At 42.5% G+C, this 26978-nt stretch overlaps 1 protein-coding gene across 1 annotated transcript; it reads left to right on the top strand.

Moving 5' to 3' along the window:
* Positions 1 to 1942: 1942 nt before the first annotated feature.
* Positions 1943 to 25081, top strand: LOC139612747 (CUGBP Elav-like family member 3). Its single transcript, XM_071468676.1, has 14 exons — positions 1943 to 2577; positions 2819 to 2848; positions 3418 to 3663; positions 5213 to 5295; positions 20817 to 20865; positions 21221 to 21349; positions 21445 to 21524; positions 22024 to 22179; positions 22650 to 22794; positions 23134 to 23283; positions 23429 to 23494; positions 24322 to 24426; positions 24610 to 24753; positions 24938 to 25081. Exons 3-14 carry the CDS (start codon positions 3519 to 3521, stop codon positions 25063 to 25065), a joined length of 1380 nt encoding a protein of 459 aa, XP_071324777.1. The 5' UTR covers positions 1943 to 2577; positions 2819 to 2848; positions 3418 to 3518; the 3' UTR covers positions 25066 to 25081.
* Positions 25082 to 26978: the final 1897 nt, after the last annotated feature.

Here is a 26978-nt window from a genome sequence, read left to right as displayed (position 1 = left end):
TAAAATCAGGCAGATCAGTAGATAAATGAGAATGCACACAGTCATTGTACCACATTTCTGTAACATTATAGCACCTGAAAGACATGAAATAAACAAAACCATTGTTTAAACAATTGTATTCCTCATGAAGACTTTTTTTATGTGCAGTGTGATGTTTAAGTGTCCCATAGCCCACAAGATTATTCCAAGTCCACAGTGGATAATACAAAAAAAAAAAAAAAAAAAAGCCCAGTTGAGAAAGGTCAGTTATGTCTTGCTGCCTGAGGTGTGAATGTAGTGGCTGGAAGGGTGTAGGAGTATGATGAGCAGGGCCAACAGTAAAACAAAGTGAAGGCAGGGACAAAGAGTTTGAAAGTTTAAAGGGTATAGCAACTTTGTTAAACTATAGTCTATTGCTGCTAAAGTATAGTAAACTATAGTGGGCCTATGGCAACGCATGGTGTAGAAACTCTTCAACTAGTGGTCATGAGCTTAATATGTCATGAGCTTAATATGTATACATTCCAGAGACATGTTTCTTAGCCTAAAAGTAGTCAAATTTAGAATTATTAAACCGCTGGTACAATACCTATCATATAACATAACACAGACTGTAAATCCAAATTCCCAGGAAGTGACCTCTTTGCCCCTACCAGTAGCCAAGGCCCTGCCAGATGATACTTAATCTGTTTCTTGAAAATTACATTTTAGAATATTAGCTTTTGGCCAAGGGTTTTTTCGTGCATTGTCTAGATCTGTGATAATTACATTCAAATCATTAAAACTTGAAGCTGGAAAGTTTTATGAAACTGTATCTCTGATTTGTTTGCTGCTGCTTTAAAAACAAGATTGACCATTCAAAGTGTGAAGGTGCGTAGCTTGCAAAAATAGAGTTTAAAGAGTAAAAGAGTTTTTTCTTTTTTCTTTTCTCAACATCCCTGGTCTTGTGTTTGCGTGTTGTTTCTTCTTCGTCGTGCAGGGAGGCTTAACAGCTCCGGTGGCGTGCTGCCCGCTGCCTGCACACCGCTCACACCCGCAGGGCGCGGCGGGCGTTGCGTGCCTCTTCTGCCTCCTCTGCCGGTGCTGGGTTTGTTAGAAGCCTCTGGTGTGGTGATATATACATGCAAGTTTGTGTGTGTGTGTGTGTGTGTGTGTGTGTGTGTGTGTGTGTGTGTGGGTAGGGTGTATATGGTGGATGAATGTGGCGGGGGATGCTGGCTCACAGAGGGCACAAGGCAAGGCAGGCAGATGGTGACCTTTTGGAGTAGATTACCATGAACCCTGTGACTCTCTCTTTTCACTCAGTCTCCTACCAAGAGTCTGATCACGCACACACACCTTATAGATAAGAAAAGGGGGGTGTGATATTGCTGTTCAGCAATGGAAGCTGCCCGTCTTTACATAGTAGCCCAATGTCGGTCGGTTTTCCAAAGTACAGGCTCTAAAGTAGGCCAACTCCAACCCGGAGCTATCTCCCCTTCCCTCTGTCACACATTTTACTCTGTGTGGGTGTGAGCGTGTTTTCTGGATCGGGCGTGAACAGCTGTAGTAGTCGTGACTGCGTGCACGGCGTCGGGGACGCGCTTTCAGATTCACCTCGTCAAGTGGAGCGGCATCGTTTCAGCACCAAGGCCAGGGCTCACGGCTAGAACAATAGGCGGCTCCGCGCACGGTGTCGCCTAGGCAACGTCTGAAAATTTCCTCCCGCAAACCGCCCCTCAGTCAAAGCGTTTAAAAATACTTCAAATGCCTCTGAGGGTACCTATTGTCGATATAAACATTGCACGTAGCGGCGGTGAGTTTAACGAGTGTAGCCGTAAAGGCACTTGAGTAAGTTTTTTTTTTTTTTTTTTTTTTTCGTGTGAGTGCGGCGAACGAAGTTATCGACGGTCCCCGGGAGTTACGTCACAGGCTAGCAACCGCTTTGGCGAGAGGAGGGGGAGGGGGAGACGGAGAGCAGGGGAGATACCGGTAAAGGACGTGAAAAGCCATCCAGCCGTTGGACGGGTGAGACGCCTCAGGAAAACTGAAAACTGCGAGAATATCAAGCGGCAACTGCCTCCATTAACGGTCGGAACAACAACGGCCAGGTCGAAAGAAGCTGTTGCAACAGGACCAGCAAGTTTAAACAGTTGGAAGTTACCCGAAATTTAAGCAGGTTAGCCCGTTATCACTTTGTAATTTAACAGGGATTAAGAGTGGACTTTCGTGAGAGTGATAACTCACTAGGTAGCTCGGTGCACTCTGGGTTTCGAGAGTCGGCAGGTTGGTTGAGTTTCAGCGGGACCCGTGACTGTGATTTTGGAGTCACCTGCCAGGACTCTCCTTCGCCACCTCCGGACCTGAAACACGGGGTTTTTTGGGGAAAAAAAAAAACAAAAAAAAAACACAGCCGAGTCTACAGTGTCCGTACAGCGAAGAGGAGGAGGAGTGGGAGAGTAGTACGGCAGGCACAAAGAGCGGAGAGCATCCAGAGAGAGGAGGAAGGAGGACGGCACGGAGGGAGAGCGGTGAGGACAACAACCCAGCGGAGAGCATCTCTCTTTAATTCCTGATCTGCACAGGCAACACTGTGCTCATAAGCATCATCTGTAAACGGTAAGCGCTTTGATGTATGTGCCCTGTATATCTCTTGTGTTGTTTTGTTCTTGTGTGTGTGTGTGTGTGTGTGTGTGTGTGTACATATGTGTGTGTACATTGAGGGGAGATCGGACAAAGAGCAAGGGAGCCCCATGACATCCGTGTGTATGCTCTAACCTACAGCTGGCTAAACAAAGAAACCGCTCTATTGCAATGATTTACCCCCAGTCACACTGTTTCTTCTCTTTTTTATGTGTAGGGATCCTGAACGCTGTTTATCCATCAAAAGGTAATGCATGCTTAGAGATATTTTCTACATATAGGATACATATATACACATATATTTTTTTCTAATTGGGGAAAAAAAGTGCCATTATTGTTTTTTGATTGGCTAATTAACATTTGCATAATTGTTTTTCCAGAAGCCACTGGAGCCCTTTGTCACCCGACTGGGCAATAAATATTCAAAATAATCAGCAATTGTCTTTAAATTTATTTACACAATTGGGGTACACATTTTATAGTCTAAGAGCATATCCAAATAAGATATGTTATTAAGAATTTATGTTTGTAATATTTTTTATTCTTATTTTTTCTAACCCTACAACTAGAAATATTCTAATATTATTTTAAATATAATAAATGTCATTTTATAAACATAAGCTCCTATGGGAATATTACATGAATGATGGCTATGCCATATAGGTTTTTTTAAATCTATAAAGTGTATTAATAATGAATTGATTATTATATACCATAAGCCAGTGAATTAATATTTTTAGTATTATTATTGGGATTTTTGATCAAAGTCTTCCTCTGTTTTCTTTTTGACTCCAACTATCCGGATGTGACCCAAAGGCTCCTCCAGCATATCGTTGCTCCTCTCCAGGGATACCTGCTTCTGAATTGTTTGCCCCTCAGCCCCTGCAGTACCCAGTTGCCCTCTCCACTTTTTCCTGATGAAGGAGGCCGACGCCATCAAGCTGTTCGTGGGGCAGATTCCCCGGAATCTGGAAGAGAAGGACCTCAAGCCTATTTTTGAGCAGTTTGGCAAGATCTATGAGCTAACTGTGATTAAGGACAAATACACTGGCATGCATAAAGGTAGGTCTCGCCGTTATAACCCAACCTAAACATAGAAATACAAATCGATAGATAGATAGATAGATAGATAGATAGATAGATAGATAGATAGATAGATAGATAGATAGATAGATAGACGTGTTAGAGTAAGGAAGATAGATAGGTGGATTTTCCTGCGTAGGGTGTCACATGTCTCCATGGAAACTGTCACACCTCCTCTCGTCTTCATCTTCTGTTAAAACTGCAATGTGAGATCACGATGACAGGCAAACAAACTCAGTTACAACGCGAACACTGTGAATCAAAAGCGCTTTTGTGCAAGAGTATGATTGTTGCAAAAATAAACTGCCTATGTAGAAATGTAATGAAATTTGTAACATGCTCTATGTTCAACAGAACAATATATAAATGGGTGTGATGGATATATAATATATGATGCATTGAGTTGAGAGTCTCCTAATTATTAAAAAAATTAGGAGCCTTTAAATAATGGCCAGGAATAAACTGGAGCAAACACATACACTCTCTCTCTTTCTTTTTCTCTCTGTCTCTCTCTCTCTCACACACACACGCACACATACACACACTCACTGACATATACACACGCTGACCTGGGGTCCTGTGTGTTATGAACCAGATTAGGCTGTATGCTCCAATCAGTGTAATGGGCCTGTAAGCCTGGGTGACACAGGGGAAAGAATCTGTTGTTTTGAGAATCCCCATGGTCACGGTAAGCCCCTCTTAAAAGCAATGAGATGGGCCATAAGATGCATGTGTGCCTGTGTGTGTCAGTTGTGTACTTTTCTGTGTGTGCGTAAGTGTTTCTTGTCTTTCTGTGTGTCTTTTATTTATCTTGTGGCATTATGGTGAGTCATTCTCAATTCTCCACATGTACACTCAGTGTGAATGTTTCCTTCCTAATGGTCAAATCTTTTTTTCTTCACTCTGAATCTACATTAGTCTCTCTGAGATGTCACTGGGATGCTAACCTGCTGCTAATCTTGTTGTCTTAGTGCTGGTGACAGGTGTAGTAAACAGCTCTGGCCAGCCAGCTCTACTACCTACCCCTCCCTCATACACACAGACACAGGTACAGCACATAGGCGACAGAGGGAGTGTATTTGGAGTGATCGTGAGGCATGCATAGTGGTTGGTATAGGGCAGGAACCTGACTGTGCCCAGCCTGTAAGGCCTTGTTAGCCCCGCGCACGTCTGTGGTGCTGTCGTGTGCTGACTCGTGCCGTGCCGTTCTGAAATGTGCCGTGCCGTGGAGTGTCTTTCTCTGCTCTAGAGTGCATCATCATGCTGTTGTCAAGTACCGTTACAGTGCATGAATATGTATTTTTTTAATCCTCTCGCACAGTTAGCCTAGTGATAACTCAGAGTAGGTGACAAGTAACCAGGGAAGGCATCAGAAAAGGATACATTTAAACGATTTAAATGGTGTGTGGCTGTGTGTTTGTAGGGGAGTGATACAGAGACAGAGAATGACAAATCTTAGAGCTACTCACTGAACTTTTCTACCTTCACCCCTTTTCTTTCTCTTTCTCTGTCTCTCTCTATCTGACAGGATGTGCGTTTCTGACGTACTGTGCGAGAGAGTCGGCACTGAAAGCCCAGAGTGCTCTACATGAGCAGAAGACACTACCAGGGGTAAGAGCACATCACAAACATACGCACAAACACACGGCCCCAGACGGTACACACTCATGCAACAATACACACGTTTGCATATACACTCACATCACAAGAACCCCCTCTCCTCCTACATGCACAGATGCTGCCAACTACCTTGTATACACACACACAGGCACAGACACAGACACAGACACACACACACACACACACACACACACACACAAGTAGCTTCACATCAGTGTGTGTCTGTGCAATTGGAGGTTCAGCTCCCATTAGTAACACTGTGACATAACATAACATAACAGCCAGCAGGCGTCTTGCTGCTAAGGACAAACACTCCCTCTCACCGGAGACACATACGGTACTCCGTGAGCATGATCATCTCCATTTCTCTAGCTTTCTCTGTCTCTCCATCTCTCTGTCGGTCCTCTGTTAGCCTCCGGTGATAGCTCCCGCTTAGAGAGTGTGTGTAATTAATGTGGCCATTCCCCTTTGTCTCATCCGAGTCTCCCTCGGTCTCTCTAGTGAGGGATCGTGTGCTGCGGCTGGGCTGGGGTAGGACACTGTTCATTATGGATGGGGCACAGTGCGGGATCTGTGTCTGTCTCGTAGGCTGTACCTCTCTGTCGTTCCCTCTCTCTTTTTTTTCTCTCTGACCTGGTTTCCACTGCAGTTAACAACGGATTTTACGGATTTTTTTTCGGAACATTCTGCAATTTTAACCTATTTCGTAGACCGAAAGTAGTGTGCACAACTACCCAGTCCAGACAGTGCTGTGAAAGTATAGAGGGTTTTGTAGAAATGACATTTTCCGAGCTTTATCTAAACTTTGATTTACAACAGTTATAACAGAATAGTGAATGTACCTCTACCATCTCTGAGGGTTTCTCTATCTCATTCTCTCTGTGTCACTCTGCCACTGATCAGAGTGTCAGCTCAGAGTTTCAGCTCCTCCTTCTCCGCAAGCTGGGATGTTGATAAGATCTCTGTGCGAAAATGGTTGGAGGAGAGCCTGAAGAAAAGGCATTGGGGGAGGGGGAATGTTCTAACACATGTGCACAGACCCTACATACATACATATTGCAATCATGGATGCTTTTTCTATACAACTAGGAAATACCTCTGCAGTCATACACACTCGCATGTAAACATAGCATGTTGATAATGACATTAATCCAATTAGGGCCTACTAAGGGATCTGACCTTTCAGCAAATTCACCTTTCCACTGTCTGCTGTGTCTTTTTCCTCTCTCTCTTGTGTTGCCCTTTATTCTTTGACTCATCCCTCTAACCCTTTCCACTGGGTTTTACTTTATCCTTTCCAGCTGATGACATCAACAACAGGCTCGCTGTAGCAAGGGAAATTATCCATGAGCCTCCTTTATGAGCAGATAAATTGTGATGAATATTCTGGACACACGGAGGAAACATTTGCAGGGAGGATACTCATTAGCAGTACAGATTTACTAAAGAGCCAGCGCACAACAATCAGAGGCACCACTTCTTTGAGGAAGAGAAGTATTGGACGAGGGTGTGGCTGTCGTGTACTGGGTTCTCAATAAGCCTGAACTATTATTGTTGCGACACTACTGTTTCTGCGTGTGGCTTTGGTCGATTTGGAGTATCTCTCCTATTCCTTAGAGGATTATGAGAAAAGAGATATCTTATTCTGTCCAGTGTGAACCAAAAGTTGTCAGAGTAAAGTACTTGCAAGAATATAAAAAATATTCAAAGAAGAGCTTATTTTAGCATGCTTGTCTGAGTTCAGTGAATTAATTGTTTAATAACAGTAAACGGAGGCTATGTCACAGTCACACAAATGTTGCTTACTCAATTCCATCAATAACTCTGTTAATCACTCTGATATGTTGACTACACAAATAATTCCAAAGAAGAGTGTATTTATTTGAGCTTGGAGGCCTCTGCATAGTGAAACACCTCCTCTCCTCTATCTTTGGCAAGGTTTAGCACTACTGTCACTTTACACTACCTGTCTATACCCTTTCCTATTCTCTCTCCCGTGTGTCTGCTGTCTTCTTCCTCCCCCTCCTCGGCAGCTGCCTTCTTTGACAGGATCTAGAAATTACTTCAGAGGATTTTTTCCTCTCTTTCACACGTCCCATTGTCCCATTCTTTTCTCTCTCTAAGCATTGCCTTTTCATCCCTTCCTTATTCCTCTATTTATTTTTCCCCAACCCTCCATGCTCTCCCTCATTCCATTTTCCCTCAAATCCACTCAGTCTTATGTTCAACTCCTCCCCTCACGTCCTCCACTTTCTCTGCACTAGTAGAATATTACAGAATGTTCCCTTCACTACCCCCAACGCTTTCGTTGCTTTCTCCTTTTCCTCTCTAAAATCTCCTCATGGTATCCCTCTCTCATCCCCCCTTTTCCCTTCCTGCTGTCTTTCACTCATTTTTTTTTTCCCTCACTGCACACTCACGCTTCCTCCTCGGATTCTCATTTCACAGTCATTTATGGTAACCCCTCTCCTAAGACCTCCTCTCAACGTCAGTCCTTCTCTCTCCATCTCCCTCCTCCAACCCCCTCCCCCCATGAGTTCCTCTACCCCTCGTCTCATTTCTCCTCCTCTTGATTAGTTGACCCTTTTGACCGTTTCACACCCCCATCTCCTCCCTCTCCTCCCCCTCTCCCCTTCTTCCCTGGCTCCACTTGTTAAGCTGCATGATTAGTTTCTCACAAACTCATTTTCATAGTACAATCGTGGGCTCACTGTGGGGCAAGTGGGCTGAGGTGTGTTTGAGTGTGTGTGTGTGTGTGTGTGTGTGTGTGTGTGTGTGTGTGTGTGTGTGTGTGTGTGTTTGTGTGTGCATGGTAGACTTGATGGAGTGGGACTTGAATCTTGGGATCACTCTTAATTGCAGGCATTGATGGAAAGTCAGGCACCTCATACAACTTTAAAGGAAGTGTAGCTTCACACATTCATACAGATGTGATTCGCTTACACCCATGGCCAAGCAATTAAGGTTTGGTGACAAGTTCAGTGCTACAGAGCACTCTCGCTGCGTCTGTCTGTCACTCACTGATGGGATTTAACGCTGATTTAACAGGTCCAAGCAGCCAGCAGAGGAATGAATGGAGAGAGACAAACACAGAGGGATGCAGAGAAACTATACCATAACTATACCCGCTAGCTTCAGCAGGGGCAGTAGACTGTCAGATTGGAAAATGAGGAAAAAGGACAGAGGGATTGAGAGAGCGAGATGAACAGATGGTCTTATCAGAGTGTCCTGCGCCTTGTGTTTAATTTGGACACAGAGAGGGAAAGCGAAGCACAAGGGGAGCACAAGATGAGGGGAGGGAAAGAAAGACAGAAAAAAGAGAGAGATGTCTTATATTAGTCACAGTGGCAGAAATAGTGGAACCACTAGCAAGTCCCACTGTAGCATAGAGATGTTTTGGTGTATTAGATATGGTGCAGAGATTCCCCTCTGGGATACATCCACATGAAAGAGCTCATGTTTAGCTGTCACATATCAGTGCTTATTTGCACTAGAAAATTGAATTTCTCATACTCATTTGTATGCAGGGGTTGCACCAAATGGGAATGTTGAGAGAAATATGCAGTGAGGTAACAGGACAGGACAAATAGCAAAATAATCAGGACAAAAAAAGCATCCCAATTAAGCTGTAATTTTTGTTTATTTCATTACTTTGCATATTTTTAGAGGAGTAATAGGATATTGAGATTCAAGTTGATGCTAGTCATTATCGTATCTGCATACATGACTAATATACATCACATTGGCACAGTGATTTTCATTACACACATATGAGTATCTGCTGTTTGTGGGACTAGAGGCACAATACTTTGGCGAGTTGTGTGTGTCTCGTTAGTCCAGAGATGGTGGCATTAGGCTGGTGGCGCGTGTCCAAGGTCAGAGGTCAGGGCTCAGCCTCTAGTCAACAAATTCAGGGGGGCTGGTCTCATGGCTGTAAAACTTTTCTTGCAGGAGAACCAGTAGAGGGACATGACAACTCCCATTAGTGTTTGAACCGATGATATTTAGCATAATGCATTTGCCAGAATGGTGACAAGGGATGGTGAAGTGAAAGTTAGATACATAATGAATGTTATTCAGTTTTATCTCATTTTAGTAGTATTCTTCTGGAGATTGCAGGGCAGAATTTGTCTGACACCCTAGTTTATTAAAAAATGTAACAGAAACACAATGTAATGATGTGCCTGTTTTTAGTGTAATGTGAGTTGGTATCACAATGTAAGCCAATTAAATTTGCATTTTGTCAGTCTGCCAAGATTGTATGTCATTACCAATTTGTCTATATTTAAGCAAAAAAAGGCAACAAATCAGTCAAAATTTGCAATCCACCATTAATAATAAGAAAAAACTTAACCCACTTACAAATTTATTATACTACTTTGTCATTTCCTTTTGGTAGATCTCATAGCTTTTCTCACCTCAGGGACACTCACAGGCACACAGCACTGACAGTCTTCACACGCACCTATCAAAGGCATGCTGCACACAGTCACTATTAAATGCACATCCTTGCTTGTACACACACTGAATTTACAGCAATTATTAATACAACTGTCCTTGCTTCATCCTAATCCCCCCAATCCATCCTTCCTCGCTCTCTCTCTCTCTCTCTTTTCATCCGGCCACACTTCTCTCATAGCCTGTTTAGATTTTAACCTCATATCTCCCTCCACTCTCTGTCTATCACTCTATCTCTCCCAGGCCTACTGCTGCTGTATTTCCTCCCTTATCTTTCCCTTTCTTTTTTTTTTACCATCACTATCTCTTTTTCCATTTAATCTGCACCCTCTTCTCTCTGCATTTATCACCCCCTTCATCTTTGTCCTACTTCAAACACAAGTGTTCGTACACACACACACACACACACACACACATACATGTACGCAATTTCACACATACAAACATACTCACACACATCTGTTTGGTCACGCTGGCTTCCGCAGGTGAAATTAAAGTGTGATAAGCAGCTTACCAGGTGTGTGTTGTCATGCTTCACTGCTCTCCAGGCAGCACTCTGCTCCCTGTTCTTTGATTAGAGTCAAAATGTTGCACACACATATAGACGCGCGCACACACACACACACATCATACATACAATGACACACTGGATGCCTACTGAATAATTAAAAAGGCAGTAGAAGCACTACAGGACAAGTAGTTAACAATAACTGATACAGCAGAAAATCGATACACTTATGAAAAATAGAATAAAAGTTTGTTCTGTGGATATTGATCTAATGCATATGGCATTACAGCAGCATTCTTAAGCCGATAAACTGGAATACTTCCATGGTTGCTGCTGGACCATGCAAACTTGTCAGGAGCTGTTATGTATTTTATTGAGCCTAGATCGAATAGCAAAGCAGTGAAGTTATTTATGTCCTGGGCTGAAAAGCCTATATTTTATATGCATGGACAGTATGGACTCACACAGACTGAAGTCGGTACTTGCAAGGTGCAGCAACAGAAGCTCAGTAGTAATGCCAGTGCTACTTCTTCACAGTTAGTTGTACATCATTTAATTCTTAAACGAGAGCCAAATATGTAGAAATAAGCACATAACATTTGGATTACTGACTGATTGCTTATACGTTTAGTATGTCAGCAGTGTTACGAGACTACAAAGTTAGGCACCATGTCCATCTTCCAGAACTTGTAGTTGATGTTTATCAGATATACTCAGGATGTGTATTGTGTGCATGTTGTATATGTTCTGTGTGCGTTTCCATGTGGAATCTAAGATGCCTGGCAGGCAGCCTCCCTATGGGGCAAAGCTATGATGAGCAATTATCCACTAGGGCGACTTTGTAGGCTAATTTAGCATATTTATGTGGTCAGCAGCACTGTTTACTATTCCCCTTCACTGCTTACTGCTGCACTTTCAATTTAGAACAGACCCCAGCTCCCTCTCTCACTCTCTTGCTCTTTCATTTTCTCTCTGTCTCTTCCTCCTCTGCCATCCCTCTGCCTCTATCTCTCCCCGCCTGATGGGGTTTGTGATGTGTATCGCTTCCCCCTCCCTTGTGCTGTTTCTCTATTTTTATCCTCACTGTGTGTGGGATGGGAAGGGAGCAGAGGGACAGGTGTAGAATCAAGTGTGTGTGCGTGTGTGTATGTTTGTGTGTGTATGTGTGTGTGTGTACAAGAAGTAGAGAGAAAGAGGAGGAGCCAGAGAGAGTGATACAGAGGGGGTATATGCAGAGCAGAGGGGTGTTTGTGTGGGGTTGTGTACAGCTAAGACCAAGGGGGATTTAGCCTGTTTGTTTTAAACAAAAGTCTTCGCTGCGTGTGTGTGTGTGTTTGTGTGTCTGTGTTCGCTTGCATGTGTGTGCACATGTGAGTGCATTTGTGCATGCAACATGGAGAGAGAAAGAGGGCTGCCTCATATTTCACCACAAAATTGAGGCAGAATCTAATCATAGGCTCATAAAAGCCTGACCCTGGAGAGCGCCTGCCTCTGTAAGGTCTAACACACATGCACACACATGCACGCACATGCATACTGAGGAACATTTGTATCCTGGCCAGTTTGAAAATTATGTTTGTGTGGACACATGATTACCAGGGTATGTGACTGTTCACTGCCAAATCTGTGACTCTCAGATGCTGAGCTCTAAAGTAGCCCTAAGTTGAGATGAGTCCATATCACACACCATCTGTTTTGTAAATCCAACCAGCTACAAAAATCTGTGGGGCCTAGTTTCCAAATTCATAGACTGAAAAAGACTATCTACTTGCAATTACCAGTCATCATTATTGCATTTTAGGATGGACGGACGCATGCTTTGTTCTAGCAACTTAAAGCTGGCTTCAGACCCTGAGCGAGGCGCAGCATGGGCAGCTTAAGCGTGCCCATTTAAATCCTGGATTCACACATTGGCTTACTGCAAGCTGCTCACTTAAGGTGATGAATCTGGAAATCAAAGTGTGTCTACTGAAATCTTCATATTGACAGCTACATACTGTTGCAAAACTGGAAATGAATTTGACTGATTATTCTAAGATCACAAGGAGAATGTCTCTCATCTATATATTTGGGTTTTTAAGGAATCGTCAATGAAGAAAACAAGTGTCAGAAAGCAGTGTGCCAAAAAATCACTTAAATGCAGTGAGTGTAACAGCTGCCCAGATCTCAGCATTTGCACTTGGGTAAGACTTTGATCACTGAGCAGTGTCACTGATGTCCAGTGCCAGATGATATACCAAACATCACTCCCTTTTTACTTCATTTACAGTAACATTCACCCCTTTGAATTCCATTTCCAAGCACAGATCGGTACACTTTGGGAGCTTTGGGACTCTCAGAGCCTATATGGACAGAAAAACAGGACATTTTAGAAACGTTAAATTGAAAGACGATGCAGATGTTGCCAGATTAAGTGTTTTACATCCTTCAATGGGATGAATATCATGGGCTGAGTTCACCAGTGGGAAGGACAAAGACGGCCAAATTACACTTTAGTCAGAACTGAATCCTTGATACTGACTCAGAAATTGAATCAGAAAGTTTAATATTTAATTTCACAGTGGTGTAAAAATCTTTTATCTTTTATCTTTCTAGGGTACATTTTACTTTTTTTACATTAACATAAAAGTTTTATGTTTAAATTAGCTGTTAAACAGCACTTATCAGTTTACACAAACCTGGATTTCAAGTCCTACAATCCTTGACAATATAACATCATTACAAGTCAAGAATGATGCTGCCATGAGCTGGCACTCTGTCCATGTGTGACCATTCAAGTAAAACCTACAGCCTGCAATCCAGACACCTTGTCTCAGCATGTAATATTTATATGTCTGCACTGAGATGGATGTATAGAACAGGGCCCATGCAGGGGGCTGAATGAGTGTGTGAATTTGTCTGAATGAAAAGGGGGGTTAAGAGCAGTGGAGGAGGGCCATGAAGAGGTTTGGCATAAATAGGGGTGTATAGACAGGGAGGGGGCAGGGTGAGACAGGGGAGGAGCAGAGGAGGTCGGGTTAGAGAGAAGGAGGAAACAAGACAAAAGTTTTCTATAATGAGCGTGGAGGAAGGGGCAGGCGGGTGGTGTGTGGAAGAAAGGGCTTTTTCTGGGTGGTGGAGGAGTGGGAGGGAGTCCGGGTGCACTTCTGTCAGTTTAAACAGAGACATCTGTCAGAGGGGGCCACTGGTGTGTGTATGCATGTGTGTGTGTGTGTGTGTGTGTGTGTGTGTGTGTGTGTGTGTGTGTGTGTGTGTGTGATTAGACGGGCAAGGGGATGACAGGGCTTTAGTTGCACCTGGGGTGTGACCTCCGCTCTGAGGTCCCCTCTCTAACCACGCTTCAACCTGCTGTTTAGATAATGGTCTTTTCACACTGACCACGGGGCAAAGCTGGAGCTTTATACCACCAAATTACATTGACGTAGATCACCACACTTTACAATGCTCTGTTCAACTACAGAGGACCGGAGAATAGGACAGCAGGACATACATAGCTTTGTGCTCCTTGGTTTGCTAATGTGTGACAGGAGCCCTGTTTTAATAATGCACTTTTGAGTATGAATGTGTGTCTATGCCAAGTAATAAAATTATTTAGGTTTTAGGTTTTGTTTAAACAAGTTTAGGTGTTGTTCAATTTTATAGATCATAAATTTAGATTTTAAGCAATTTTAAGCTTTTGGATATAAGACTGTGTGGACTTCTTTACTTTGTGTGTATGGTTTATTACATTTTAGGGTTTTAAGGAGAAGATTAGAATATAACTTCAAATTAATGAAATAGAAATGTAATCTTTAGACATACATATATGCTGATTATGCACTGACTGTACGAATACATATAATCCTGTCATCATCATGTTTCAATATCAATACTCAAAAAAATGACATCCTTTCTCCAATTTAAGTCACTTTCCATGACATTATGGAAAATATTACTAGGACAAGTAAGATGTAAAATCATAGTCAGTGAAAGACAATGGTGAGAATTTTGCCATATTTTACTAGATTAAGGCATTAGATCTTATGATCTGATACTGTCTTAGAAGTGATCAGCCTTCCTTTTATTCCTATGACATGCACAAAAAGTGGAAGTCAGTTTCATATTTTCCCTTCAGTTAGGCTAATAGAAGAACATACAGGTCATTTGCATATTTGTCTAACTGTCTAACATATTTGTGTAACTGTCTGAACATCTGAAAATGTGTCACTGGCTCTGCATTGAATGTAATCTCAGTGAATAAGAGATTTTTGCAATCATGAATTTGTATGGCTTTGAGCAGCCTTTTTAATTCACCAGCTCATTTCCCAAAGGACTTACACTCCCTAAAATAGAAAGAAGGTCCAAGTGCATAGGTCTAACAGTTATCCGCTATAGTGCTGTTGGATTATGTTGGACTAAATCCAAAGGATCAAATTTCAGTGAGTGCTCCACTGCTCCATGCAGAATGTTCTCATTGGAGTTTGACAAAAACAGCATAATATTAAAGGGATCAACAGGGTAGTTAGTTCTGCTTTATGCATGGTTTACCATTACTATGGCGAATGATAAAGAGAAAAAGAGGATGAGAAAGAAGAGAATATGTGGGTAATCCATGCTCCAGTAGAGAGGCTGATGAAGGGTTAACTGCCAGATAAAGTATTGAGTGGAGGAGAAGGAGGGCAGACTTCTCAGGTGTGAAGAATGGAATGAGAGAGACAGAGGAAGGTGGGATGAGAGCAGGGGGATGGGCCGCTCAGGAGCTTGTATTATGGTTGCGAGCCCCCGTTGCCAGGCAACAAAGCCGAGCGAGATGCCTGGTTGCTAGGTAACCTGGGGGATGCAAAGCCTTAACGTGGTGCGATAGAGAGATGGGAGAGAGGTGGGGTGGAGCTGTGCTGCTGGGCTGCTCCACCTTCCCGCTCACTCTCTGTTTCTCACATCTCAGTATCTTCATCCAGCTGTGAATGAGAGCTGTTAACTCAGTTTCATCAGGGAGCCACGATGGCACATGGTATAGCATCTTACCAGTTTTGCTGAAATGTACACAACTTGTGGATTATTATTATTATACAGATGATACATGAGCTGAGTGATATGTAGAAGATTTGATGTGATTCAAGACTAAATATTTTCCGTAGTTTTGGTTACCATGACATGCAGAATCTTTCGGCCTTTTACTGACAACTAATTTTCGTTTAATGTACCAACTCTTTTTTCAATTAATTGTTTATTGAATGACAGCAAACAGTGAAATAGAGCCATCACAAGTTCTCAGAACCCATCGTATGAACTTTAAATGTCAAGGTTTGTCCAACATAAACACATAAACTTTTGTGTTAATATCTCTGAAAACATCAGAAGTGATACCCAAAATATGGGTGCATAGCCACCAATCTATTCAATCAGAAATATTATATTTTATTTTGTAAGTATTGTCCAGCTTTAGTATAAAACCATGTACAGTGAACAGAAAAAGTGAACTTTTTCTACATGATTTTGCACTGATCAGCATCAAATGTATATTTGTGTGGTCAAGTTTACTTTCTGTGGTTCAAAATAAAGGTAGAATTATATCAAACATTTGAGTAAATTTGAATGTTTTTCTCTTTAAAAGACAATGTTGTAAAACATTGTTTTTAGAGAGAACAATATGAGGTTAACAGTGCTGTGTTTGAGCTTAATTTTGGTTTTGTCAAATCAACATAAGGCTTCACTACACTGATAATGAGTTTGTAGGCCTGGGAGGCATGTTACAGCAATGATGGAGAAAAAATGAGAGGAAGGTGGGTCAGAGAGAGAGAGAGAGTAGGAGGGACACAAGAGAAAGATGTGAATGAGATAGAGTAAGAGAGAGTGAGAAGGGATGGAAAAGATAAAAATAAAATAAAAAAAAGAGGGAGATGCCCATGTCAGGGTATGGAGGGATTATGGAGCTGAGAGTGGAAAAAGAGGAATCGAGGATGGGGGGAGGAAGAGGGAGTACAGAAGGGATAAAAATAGTTTTCCTTTCTTGTGCACTCTGGAAAATGGACATCTGAAATTGTGTGGATGGAGTGTTCCAGAGGGAGATTGAAGGGGGAAGGGTGTGTGCGTGCGTTTGTGTTTGTATGAGGAAGAAGAGATATGAAGAGAGAGTGTTTGTGTGTTGATACACGCACACACACACACACACACACACACACACACACACACACACACACCATTGTCTGTTATCATGCTGTGCACTGTAGTCAGTTTTAGATTTTTGTTTGCAGGAACATTTGCAGAGCATTGCCTTCCAGCATTTTCTTGGCCAAAAAGACCAAAATGATAACACTGATTCAACACTGTAGTTTAATCCATGTTCCAAATAGTGTATGTACACACACACACATTTGCATACACACACCATCCCCTACCCTCATGATGTGCTGCAATGGTTTGTTCCACTGATTTTGCGTAGGAGGGGGAGGGGGTAGAATACGATTTGATTGGATAATCCAAGGATTTAATATCCCCTAATCCTGGCACAATCCTCTCTGCATTACAGCAGGGAGTAAGATTAACTGTATGTGTGTAGTATGTGTTTGATTCTGTGTGTGCAAAAGGGTGGGTGCTCTGGCAGTAGGGAAAAGTGTAGTGTATACTGTGTTTGTGTCTTTGTGTGAGCACATATGAGTGACATGTACTGTGTTTGTATTTGTGTTGGCACCACAGCATGCAAATGGAGCTGTGTTTGCATGCAGGGCTTGGCCATGCATGTATGAGCGGACGTGCCTCCACTGAGTGCGAGTGGTCATGCAAGCTCACACACACGATCATATATCACATATCTCACCCTCATGCATCACCGCGCCGCTGCTCACATACAAAATCACTTTCCTCAGAGATTCAGAAACTGTCTTTCAGCGAGGGCTTCTTAGTATGCAGCAGGACGGATCAAACCATGCTACAGTACTAAAACAGCTCCTTGTATGTGCACACGTTTCACTTTTGCAGATGGTTACTGTTAATTAAGTCTTAATTGGAACGTGAGTAATTAGAGGATAATTTGACTTGAAAGGAGCGTGTGGCTGTTCATGTGTGTTGGAGTAAAGGAGAGAGAGAAAGATAGAGTAGAGTACAGTGTGACTGACTAGCAAGGACTGTACTTTATTTGCATTTTTCTCTTGGGCTCAAGGGAATTTTAATTACTCTGCTACAATATAGATTCAGTTCCCTCACTTCTCCCTCGCCTTCTCTTGCTCAGAGCCAAGTCACACGTACTTCCTCCTGTGGATACTGCCCATATCTCTTCATTATACTCATAAAATTCCTGTCCTTCTCAGTTCCCTTTTTTTCATACATTTTTACAAAAACTCAATGCTCATTTGTCCCCTGTGTTTCATTATTTTACAACTCAAAGAGAGAGAAAAATAGTATGAAGCCAGCAAACCACTCTCCAGCACAAATTCTTTGTTTATCCGAAGAGCACAGCAGTCACCCTTGGCAACCAACATCCTTGTTTACCTTCCCAGTGTGCCGTCATACGATTGCCATGACAACAAGCTGGTTGCCATGCCAATTTTCCGATGCCATTGTGTTGTCTTTGTCGCAGCAGTGCGCACCTCTCACCTGCTGCTTTTCTCTATCTCCTCTCCTTTTTTACCCCCATCTTTCTTTATGAATTATAATAGATTTATATCATGTCGATACTTTAAAATATCAAAAGGTAAAAACACACTTACCCTCACGTACACACATACTCAGACACAGATTGATAAGCCTTGATTGATATGCCATAGTTTGTAATCATTAGGTGTTTCTGTTCAGTCTGTTTTACGGTCACAAGGATGAGCTTGAATAAGCCTAATGAAGGAAGAAATGGAAGAGGTGATGGATGGATGGAAGGATAGAGAAAGGGTTTGTCGACACAAATCTTGCTACAATCAGCCTGCTCTACAACACAGCCCAAAATCAATGAACAAGACGGGACTGATCGATGAGTTGATAGTAAAGATGGATGGCAGTGTGGACAGACAGCAATAACACCAGGGCTGGGATATGATGGATGGATGGATAGATGGATGGATGGATGGATAGATGGATGGATAGATGGACAGATGGATGGATAGATGGATGGATGGATGGATAGATGGATGGATGGATGGATGGATAGATGGATGGATAGATGGACAGATGGATGGATAGATGGATGGATGGATGGATAGATGGATGGATGGATGGATGGATAGATGGATGGATAGATGGACAGATGGATGGATAGATGGATGGATGGATGGATAGATGGATGGATGGATGGATGGATGGATGGATGGATGGATAGATGGACGGATGGATGGATGAATGCATGGATGGACACTGTCATTCCAAGGTCACAGAAAACTGTTAGGATGGAGTGTATGTGTGTGTGTATTTTCTGTAAGTTTATGTTTATGCTGACAGTTTGAGTCAATAAAGGTGTGGGGTTAAAAATGGACATCATCCCTTCATCTGCAGACCTTGTGTGTGTGTGTTTGTATATGTGTGTTTGTGTTTGTGTGCGTGTGTGTGTGTGTGTGTGTGCATGTGTGCATGCGTGTGTGCAGATATGTTTGCATCTGTGTGAGTTTGTGTTTTTGACTGTGTGATGGCCTTGCCTTAGATCAATAGCTTTGTGGTGACAGCTAAGAGCTGATTAATCAAATGTATGGATCAGTCTCTCTCTGCTCTGCCCTCTCCTCAATTACCAGCTTCATTACATTGCCTTAACACCCCTCTGGGACCTTTCTCCATTCTTCCTTCTCATCCCCTCCCTTTCCCCCCCTTCCCCACCCTCCTCCTCCTTTCTGTCCCTTCCTGTCCCTTTTCTCATTCTCTGTTCTTCCCTCTGAGTTTTTCTCCTCCCTGTCTTTGAATAACTGTTCATAGATGCCAAGTATATTAATTCAACCACTATTACAAAAAATCACATTTTAACTGGCAGTGAGAAAAAGCATTACTTACAGAGTGAGGACCTTTAAATCTGAGCCTGACTGAAAACAATGTTTCAAAGCTGGGATTGGAAGATAGGACAGTCTACTCCACAAGCAGGTTGCTTTTCCTTCTTTTTTGGCTTTGCATTGTGTATTGATGTTGCTCCCTTCTTCAATCTGCCCCCTTCTATCCTTATCCTTTGTCGACTTGCTCCATCCCTCTTTTGGATTCACCCTTTTTGCATCTTTCCCTCTTGCACTTCTGCCCTCTTTTCATCGCCATCATTCTGCAGCCCTTCTCCTCCCCCACCACATCCCCCTGGCATTAACACTCTGTCTCATTGCCTCAGTGCTATGACTAAGCACTGTGTGTGTAGCATGTTTTCGAGGCTGTGTGTGCCTCCATGTATGTGTACGTGACAAACCTGTGAGTGTGTAGATAGTCTAGGCCATTCAGAATATGTGTGTGCATGCATGCATCAACACTCTAGGCAATGGATCTCTGTAGTCGTGACATTTTTTAGACAGAGCAAGTCACGACTGAATCACCCCCACTCCTCCCACCTCCTCCTCCTTTCTCTTTCTATTCTTTTTGAATCATCCTCTCAGGGGTAGCTCTGCTTTCATCCTCCCACTCTCTGTCCCTCTCTGTCTCACTCTTCATGTAATGCTTCTTTTTCCAGCTTTTCCATTCACTCACTGAGTTCCTCTTGGCCTTCCACCTGCCCTTTCAGTCGGTCGAAATCAGTCGGGGTCCCCCAGGCCTCTGTCTCTCTCTGTCTCTCATTCTCCATTCTTTTATTTTTAGCTGACTTTGCCTGTTCCCTTCACACACTTGTCATCTCATTCCACTGTAGTTTCTCTCCCTCTTTCTACCTCTCCCCTCTCCATCTCAGCCTACTCTTGTCCCTCATCTAATCCGTAGTTCTTCTGTAATCCAGATCAGCTGGCCTCCATTCTTAATCTCATCACTTCTCAATCCCCCATCCATTCTGTGTGTGTGTGTGTGTGTGTGTGTGTGTGTGTGAGAGAGAGAGTGAGAGAGGTCAGAGATAGTAAGGTTGTGTGTGTTTTGACATAGAAAGAGAGCAACCAGGGACAGAGTTCAGACACACCTGTCACCTGCTAACCTTGATTTGTCAGGGCCAAAGAAACACGTGGACACATCCAGACACATGCGCACATGTTATTAAAGTTTAAACATTTTGTTCAAGGACCTCAATATCACACAAAATCATTTGTCAGTACAGATAATTATCTCTTATGTAAAACTGTTAAAAGCTGTTTGATGAAGGTCATTTGGTCACATGCGTTGTCAACTGAAATCTGGGGTTTTTTCATTAGTTATATCATACTGTTTTCCACTAGTTTCCCAATTCACTTGACACTTTATCTATATTCTATATTCACGATATTTTACCAAAGAATTAGAAATTAGCCAGAGAGGCCAACCCTGGCATGTTTAGAGAAAGATTGATTATTGTGCATCATCCTTATTAATAAATGATAATAAATGAAATATAAACAAATGTCATGAGAGATGTTAAGAGATGTCCTGTAATAATATAAATGGAAGGACACTTGCTGATGCTGACCATCTGTTGATGTTCCTGCTTTCTTGTTTTGTCCCTCAGATGAATCGGCCAATCCAGGTGAAACCAGCTGACAGCGAGGGAAGAGGAGGTGAGACACACTCTCACACACACACACACACACACACACACACACACACAGACACACAGCTGTGTGCGGGAAAGTGTCAAGCTGGATCAGATAAAGATGGAGACTAGTCAACAGGGTGCTTGGAGGGTTGTTGGATTCATGTTTTTAGTAAATACACACGTACGCACACATTTCCACTCGCCTCTCTTATCACTATTCTCTGTGGTCAATACTGCTCCCTAGTGGCCACAAATGGTAGCTTCCAGAGATAGATAAAAAACAAGTTCTATCGTCCTATCATCAGAGCTGTAACCAATTTAAGGAAAATAACATTTGTATTTGTATTCTTTTCTTCCACATGACCTTGGTCTCTCAGAGGACAGGAAGTTGTTTGTGGGCATGCTGGGAAAACAACAGAGCGACGAGGACGTCAGAAGGCTGTTTGAGCCCTTTGGCAGCATAGACGAGTGTACTGTGTTGAGAGGACCCGACGGCACCAGCAAAGGTAACAGACAAAACAAATACCACAAACTACCTTATTTCATTCAGTGATACCGTGTAATTTAATACAGTCTGTGTGCTTACTCTGTTTTGTTGCAGGGTGTGCTTTTGTTAAATTCCAAGGACATGCTGAAGCCCAGGCTGCCATTAACAGCTTGCATGGAAGCCGCACAATGCCTGTAGGTTGCATGCATATGATTAGAAATGATTAAAACCTGTCATATATAACACACACACATTAGCTGCTTTACATTATTATAAGCCATTAATATTTCTTTTATATGTGCCTTGTGTTACAATTAAATCTGACAAATCATAACTAAATTAATGTAATCAACTGTCCTTTAAAATGCCCCCCCTTGCCCTCCCCAAGGCAAGCACATACACGTCATGTTTAAATGGTCTTCCAAAGATGTGTGCATAGGTCAGGTGGGAGAGTTTACATTTTATGTAGGTAATAATGTAAGTAATGTAAGCTTATATTCGCTTTGGTCCTGTCCTGGGCATCCTCTATATGCTGGGATAGGCCTGGGCCCCATGTGACTCGTAAAAGGATTAAATGGATAGAGAAAATGAATGAATTAATAAACATGGAGACGAGTCCCATTAACACATAAAGAAGATAACATAACATTACTTGTAATTGCAGTTGAAACTTGGCTCTCTCTCTCCCCACAGGGGGCATCGTCCAGTCTGGTGGTGAAGTTCGCTGACACAGAGAAGGAGCGGGGGCTGAGGAGGATGCAGCAGGTGGCCTCCCAGCTCGGCATCTTCAGCCCCATGACCCTCAATTACCCCGCCTACAATGCCTACACACAGGCGGTCAGCGCACAGGCAAGCAGTGCATGCATGCACAAACATTCACTGTTTTACACACACATATACACACTAAGTTTGTAAGGGGAGTGCTGTGCTTATGAAAGGATGTAATAAGTTTGAAGAGGCTATCAGTAGTCTAATTGGGGCTAATGTTATTACCCAGACAACAGAACATACGTCATCTGGCATTAGCTTTCCCGCAACACACAACCATTAACCCACTGACTCAAGACATAATGGCCTTGTAATTAGATCTCTATTCATCTGTTCCTCCATCACTCCCTCTCCATGTCCCTTCCTCTCATTTCTTCTCCCTCTGTCTCTCTCTCTCTCACTCTCTTTCCCATATTCATTTAACTGTCTATTTGTCTTCGCTCTTCCTCGTTCTTTCCCTCTTTCTCCATCCTCTCCCTCCTCCTCCTTTTTCCCCATCCCCTTCCTCTCTCTCTCTCTCTTTCTCTCTCTGTTTCCTTCCCTGTCTACAGCTTGTCCAACAGCAGGCCTTGGTTGCCCAGTCAGCATACTTGTCTCCTGTGGCAACAGTTGCTGCCGTACAGATGCAGCAGATGGCAGCGCTCAATGCCAACGGAATCATTGCCACACCCATTACACCCATCACACCATCCTCGGGTAGGCGCACACACACAGATACACTTGAATTTGTCTGTGGTCAGACACATGCAAAGGTGCTGTATTGTGTAGAACAGTTTGCATTGTAGTTGTAGTTGTCAGCTGTATATTATAGTACAAAATGTTGTATTTTTATGGTGGTCAGCCGTTTTTCCCTTTTATGCTTTGCTTTGTAAAAATAAAGGTCATGAGAAACATTCTACTTAGTATTTTGTGTAAATATAGCAAGCTAATTGCACAAATGATAGTAGAAACAGGTATAGCCCTATAGGAGGTATAGTCGAAGACTTGCAATGAGAGAGACTTATTGTCTGGGGTGTGGTCTATGTCTGTCTGTAGGTGCAAACACTCCACCAACTATTGCAGCAACACCTGTGCCAGCTCTCCCTCCACCAATAGGAGTGAACGGTTATAGCAGTGTGCCAGCTCCAACCAACGGACAACAAGCAACAGAAGCACTATACACCAATGGCGTTCACCCATATCAAGGTATTTTAATAAAGTCAAAGTATATCAACGTGTAGAGTCTTTCAATTTAGACATTAAATTTGGGGAAATTACCAATGACTTATTATTACATTGTTTGTATTTTTTTCATCCTCACTAAATTTATTTTATTTTTTTCACTCTCCAGCTCAGAGTCCAGCTGCAGCCTTGGACCCCTTACAGCAGGCATACGCAGGCATGCAGCACTACACAGGTTGGTGTATGGACAAATTAAAGCATTAACAAAAAGTCATAGTATAAAGTATAATCTAATTGTAACAATGGAGCAAAGCCATTAGAACCAAAAGCAGAATTTTCTGGGTAACAGATAGGGTTAAAAGACACTTTATTTGGACAGGCTTATGAGGCGTACAAACAAAAAGTGCTGCCATTTTGAGCTGTAAAAGCAGCAGTTTAAAGGCTAAGGTATTCTGACATAAGATTGATGGACTGATGTAAAATGAGAAAAGAAATCTTAGTGTAAATGCACTGAAGATGTTTTTAAAAATCCCTTCAGGTGCAGTAAAGACACATATTTGGCTATGTTCATTACAAATTACAATGTGTTATCAGAAGTAAATATGAAAGGGCAATTCAGGCAGTAGGTGAAATGAAGGGGAGAAGGGGAGGTGTGTGCTTTCATTTTGACTGCCATTGTGGCCTGGGGGGGGCATTTTAAACGACAGTTGATTGCATTCATTTAGTTATGATTTGTCAGATTCAATTGTAATACACGGCACATATAAGAGAAATATTAATGGCTTGTAATAATGTAAAGCTAATCATGTCTTTACCCCCATTTGACATGTTTCTCACAATTCACTACCCTGTAGTAAAGGAGAACTGTAATGTGTGCATACCAGATTCATCAGCAGTGTCGTTGTTTAGCAGACTTGTTCGATTAAGCTGTTACAGTTAATAGTTTTCACCTTCAGCAGGACACATTTCAGTTCAAACAAAATGAGTCTATTGGACACAGCTATGTTGCCACCTGTTGTTTTTATCCAATAAGATCTTGTTTATGTCTGTCTCTTCCAATAGCGGCTTACCCTGCTGCCTACGGATTGGTTGGGCAGCCGTTCCCCCAGCAGCCAACACTGGTTGCCCAGCAACACCAGCAACCCCAGCAACAGCAGCAGAGAGAAGGTGATGTGACTTCCTGTCTGTCTGGGGCCACACCCCTCTATTCAATTTAAAGTTGTTTATCACAAGGATTTCGCAGCCTGAGATCATTCATCACAGTCTGCCTAATGTGTGTGTGTGTGTGTGTGTGTGTGTGTGTGTGTGTGTGTGTGTGTGTGTGTGTGTGTGTGCGTGTGTGTGTCCCAGGTCCAGAGGGGTGTAACATCTTCATCTACCACCTGCCCCAGGAATTCAGTGACTCTGAGATGCTGCAGATGTTCCTGCCCTTTGGCAATGTCATCTCGGCTAAGGTGTTTGTGGACCGTGCCACCAATCAGAGCAAATGCTTCGGTGAGACACACAGACAGGGAAGAAAGAGGGAGCGAAACAGGAGAGCATTTGTATCAGAGAGAGGAAAGGACAAATGAACTAGACAGGAGCTGGCTTTGTGGAGGACAAACTATTGTGTTCATTTCTGTATCTAAATCTAAGGTGAGATAAAGGTAATGTGAGGTCTTATTTCTCTCTCTTCCAGGATTTGTGAGTTTTGACAACCCAGCCAGTGCTCAGGCCGCCATCCAGGCTATGAATGGTTTCCAGATCGGCATGAAAAGACTGAAAGTGCAACTGAAAAGGCCCAAAGATGCCAACCGCCCGTACTGAGTGACAACTGAGAGGAGGAAGAAGAAATAAAAAGAGGTGAGGTGGCGGTGAGGAGGTGATGAATGACACGACTTCAAGGGAGGTCAGCAAGGGTGTTGTATGTTGGGAGAGCAAGAGGATGAAATGAGTTTAGTGAAAAAAAACATGGAGAAGGTAACTTTAGCTTTGACATTACAATGCTAACTGATGGTAAAAAGTTAAGGGGAGAAGCTTAATATGAATATACATTGGGCTACTCATATAAAGACAGCTTAATCAACTCAATACTAAAATATTGTTTTCCTTTTTATTTTCTTTCACAATCTTATTTATTTTCTTTCCTGCTGTTTTGATCTTTTCCTGAAACGGCAACTTACCTCACCCAAGATCCTTCCGTCCAATCATAATTCACGAGGACCCCATCGCTATGGCAACGGTTGCCTAGTGACTGATAAAGCCCCGACCCCCCCTTCCTCTCGCATTGTTGTAAGTTGATTGGTTGGCCTGTGTTTGGGTTGCTGTGGCGATTGATTGCCTGTGTTGGTTGCCCTTGGCAATTTTTGTTCTGTCACCTCGAGCAACCAGCCATGCGTTGACCTGCATGTCCTGTTGCTGTAGTGACCACAGACTGTGTTTGGTGCATTGTGACTTTATTTTGTATTGACCTGTGCACATACTGATCAATAACTATCAATAGCCAGGACTGTACTCAGAATCAATTGATTTGATTGGATATTTGATACACTTAATCATTGCATAGTAATTTGATAAATTCTGTACAAACGCTCGTTATTTTTTGCAGCTTTGTTTTTGATCAGTTTCTGTAGTGTTCTGTTTGGTGTCATTATTATTTGATCAAATTGTTTGGGTACAGTAGTGAGCGTGGGCATCTATGTATATGTGTCTGTGTTACACTGTTAGAGTGTAATACAGGAGTGCATAATCCTTGTTGTACTGGTGTCTGTATAGAGAGGTTTTCCAGAGGTTTCCATAGAGGACTGGTGAAGAAATGTAGAGCAGCACTACAGTTTACTGCCAAATATCATGAAATTGTTGATGGAAACTCTTTTTATGATTTTATGCAACATACAAAAATGGCAGGCAATGTTGGACATGAGGTGATGACTATTAATGATTATTAAGTCCAGTATAGATACAGTACATACAGTTTACAGGAGAAAAGACCGGATAAGGCTATGTACGTTCAACGACAAAAGCACACTATTTTGGGTGAGCATGCATTTTGTTGAGCTGTACTCTGATAGGCTGAATTTGTAATCCTGGATTCTGATTTGTTACACTGTTTGATGTGGCACTTTAGTTTTTTGCTCCTTCATTTCTCTTTCTTGGTCTCTTTTCCATCCTCTATCACTGCTTTTGTGGTGTTTTCTCACTCTCCCCTTCACTACCTCGCTCCTCCTCCTCATCCTCTGGTCCCTTTATCTCCTCCTTCCTGTTCCTCCTTTCTCTGTTACATTCTTTCTCCTCTTCCCTTCATCCCAGCCTCATCTCTCTAACCCTCTAGCTCGAGTTTTAAGGTAAAGGGTATGTGGTTGTCATGGTGGAAAAACAAATGCCTCTTGCTTATTGGAGAACAGCCTTCAACTATAGGAATTCTGGGAGAAATATAACACAGGGAGAATAAAAGATCTATAGGATACAGTCTGAGGTAAATTTAATCCTCCACAAACCCTAAAAAATGTGTAGCTGCTGTCAAGTCAGTGTGTGGAGGCAACGTCACATGGCAGCACACATTATAAATAAAGGATTCTCTTTCTATTTCTGGGCAAACCTTTACATAACAAATCCTTGTGGGTAATAAGAGGGTCTTTATGTGCAATGGACCTGTCTAATAAAAATGTCTATTAAATGTTTTAAACCCTGCTGCCCCTACATCAGTCTGATTCAAACTGTCACCCAGAATTTCTATACTG

Source organism: Trachinotus anak, unplaced genomic scaffold (genome assembly GCF_046630095.1).
Source record: "Trachinotus anak isolate AG129_WGS33_773 ecotype Australia unplaced genomic scaffold, CSIRO_AGI_Tana_v1 ptg000032l, whole genome shotgun sequence".
Classification (NCBI taxonomy): Eukaryota; Metazoa; Chordata; class Actinopteri; order Carangiformes; family Carangidae; genus Trachinotus; species Trachinotus anak.
This window is presented reverse-complemented; position numbering and strand designations above follow the sequence as displayed.

Excerpts from the sequence above, each read along its gene's own strand:
- LOC139612747 (XM_071468676.1), top strand. The coding sequence starts at position 3,519 with ATGAAGGAGGCCGACGCCATCAAGCTGTTCGTGGGGCAGATTCCCCGG. Across the intron at positions 20,866-21,220 it reads TGACAGCGAGGGAAGAGGAG|AGGACAGGAAGTTGTTTGTG; the intron begins GTGAGACACACT and ends TTGGTCTCTCAG. Across the intron at positions 21,350-21,444 it reads ACCCGACGGCACCAGCAAAG|GGTGTGCTTTTGTTAAATTC; the intron begins GTAACAGACAAA and ends GTTTTGTTGCAG.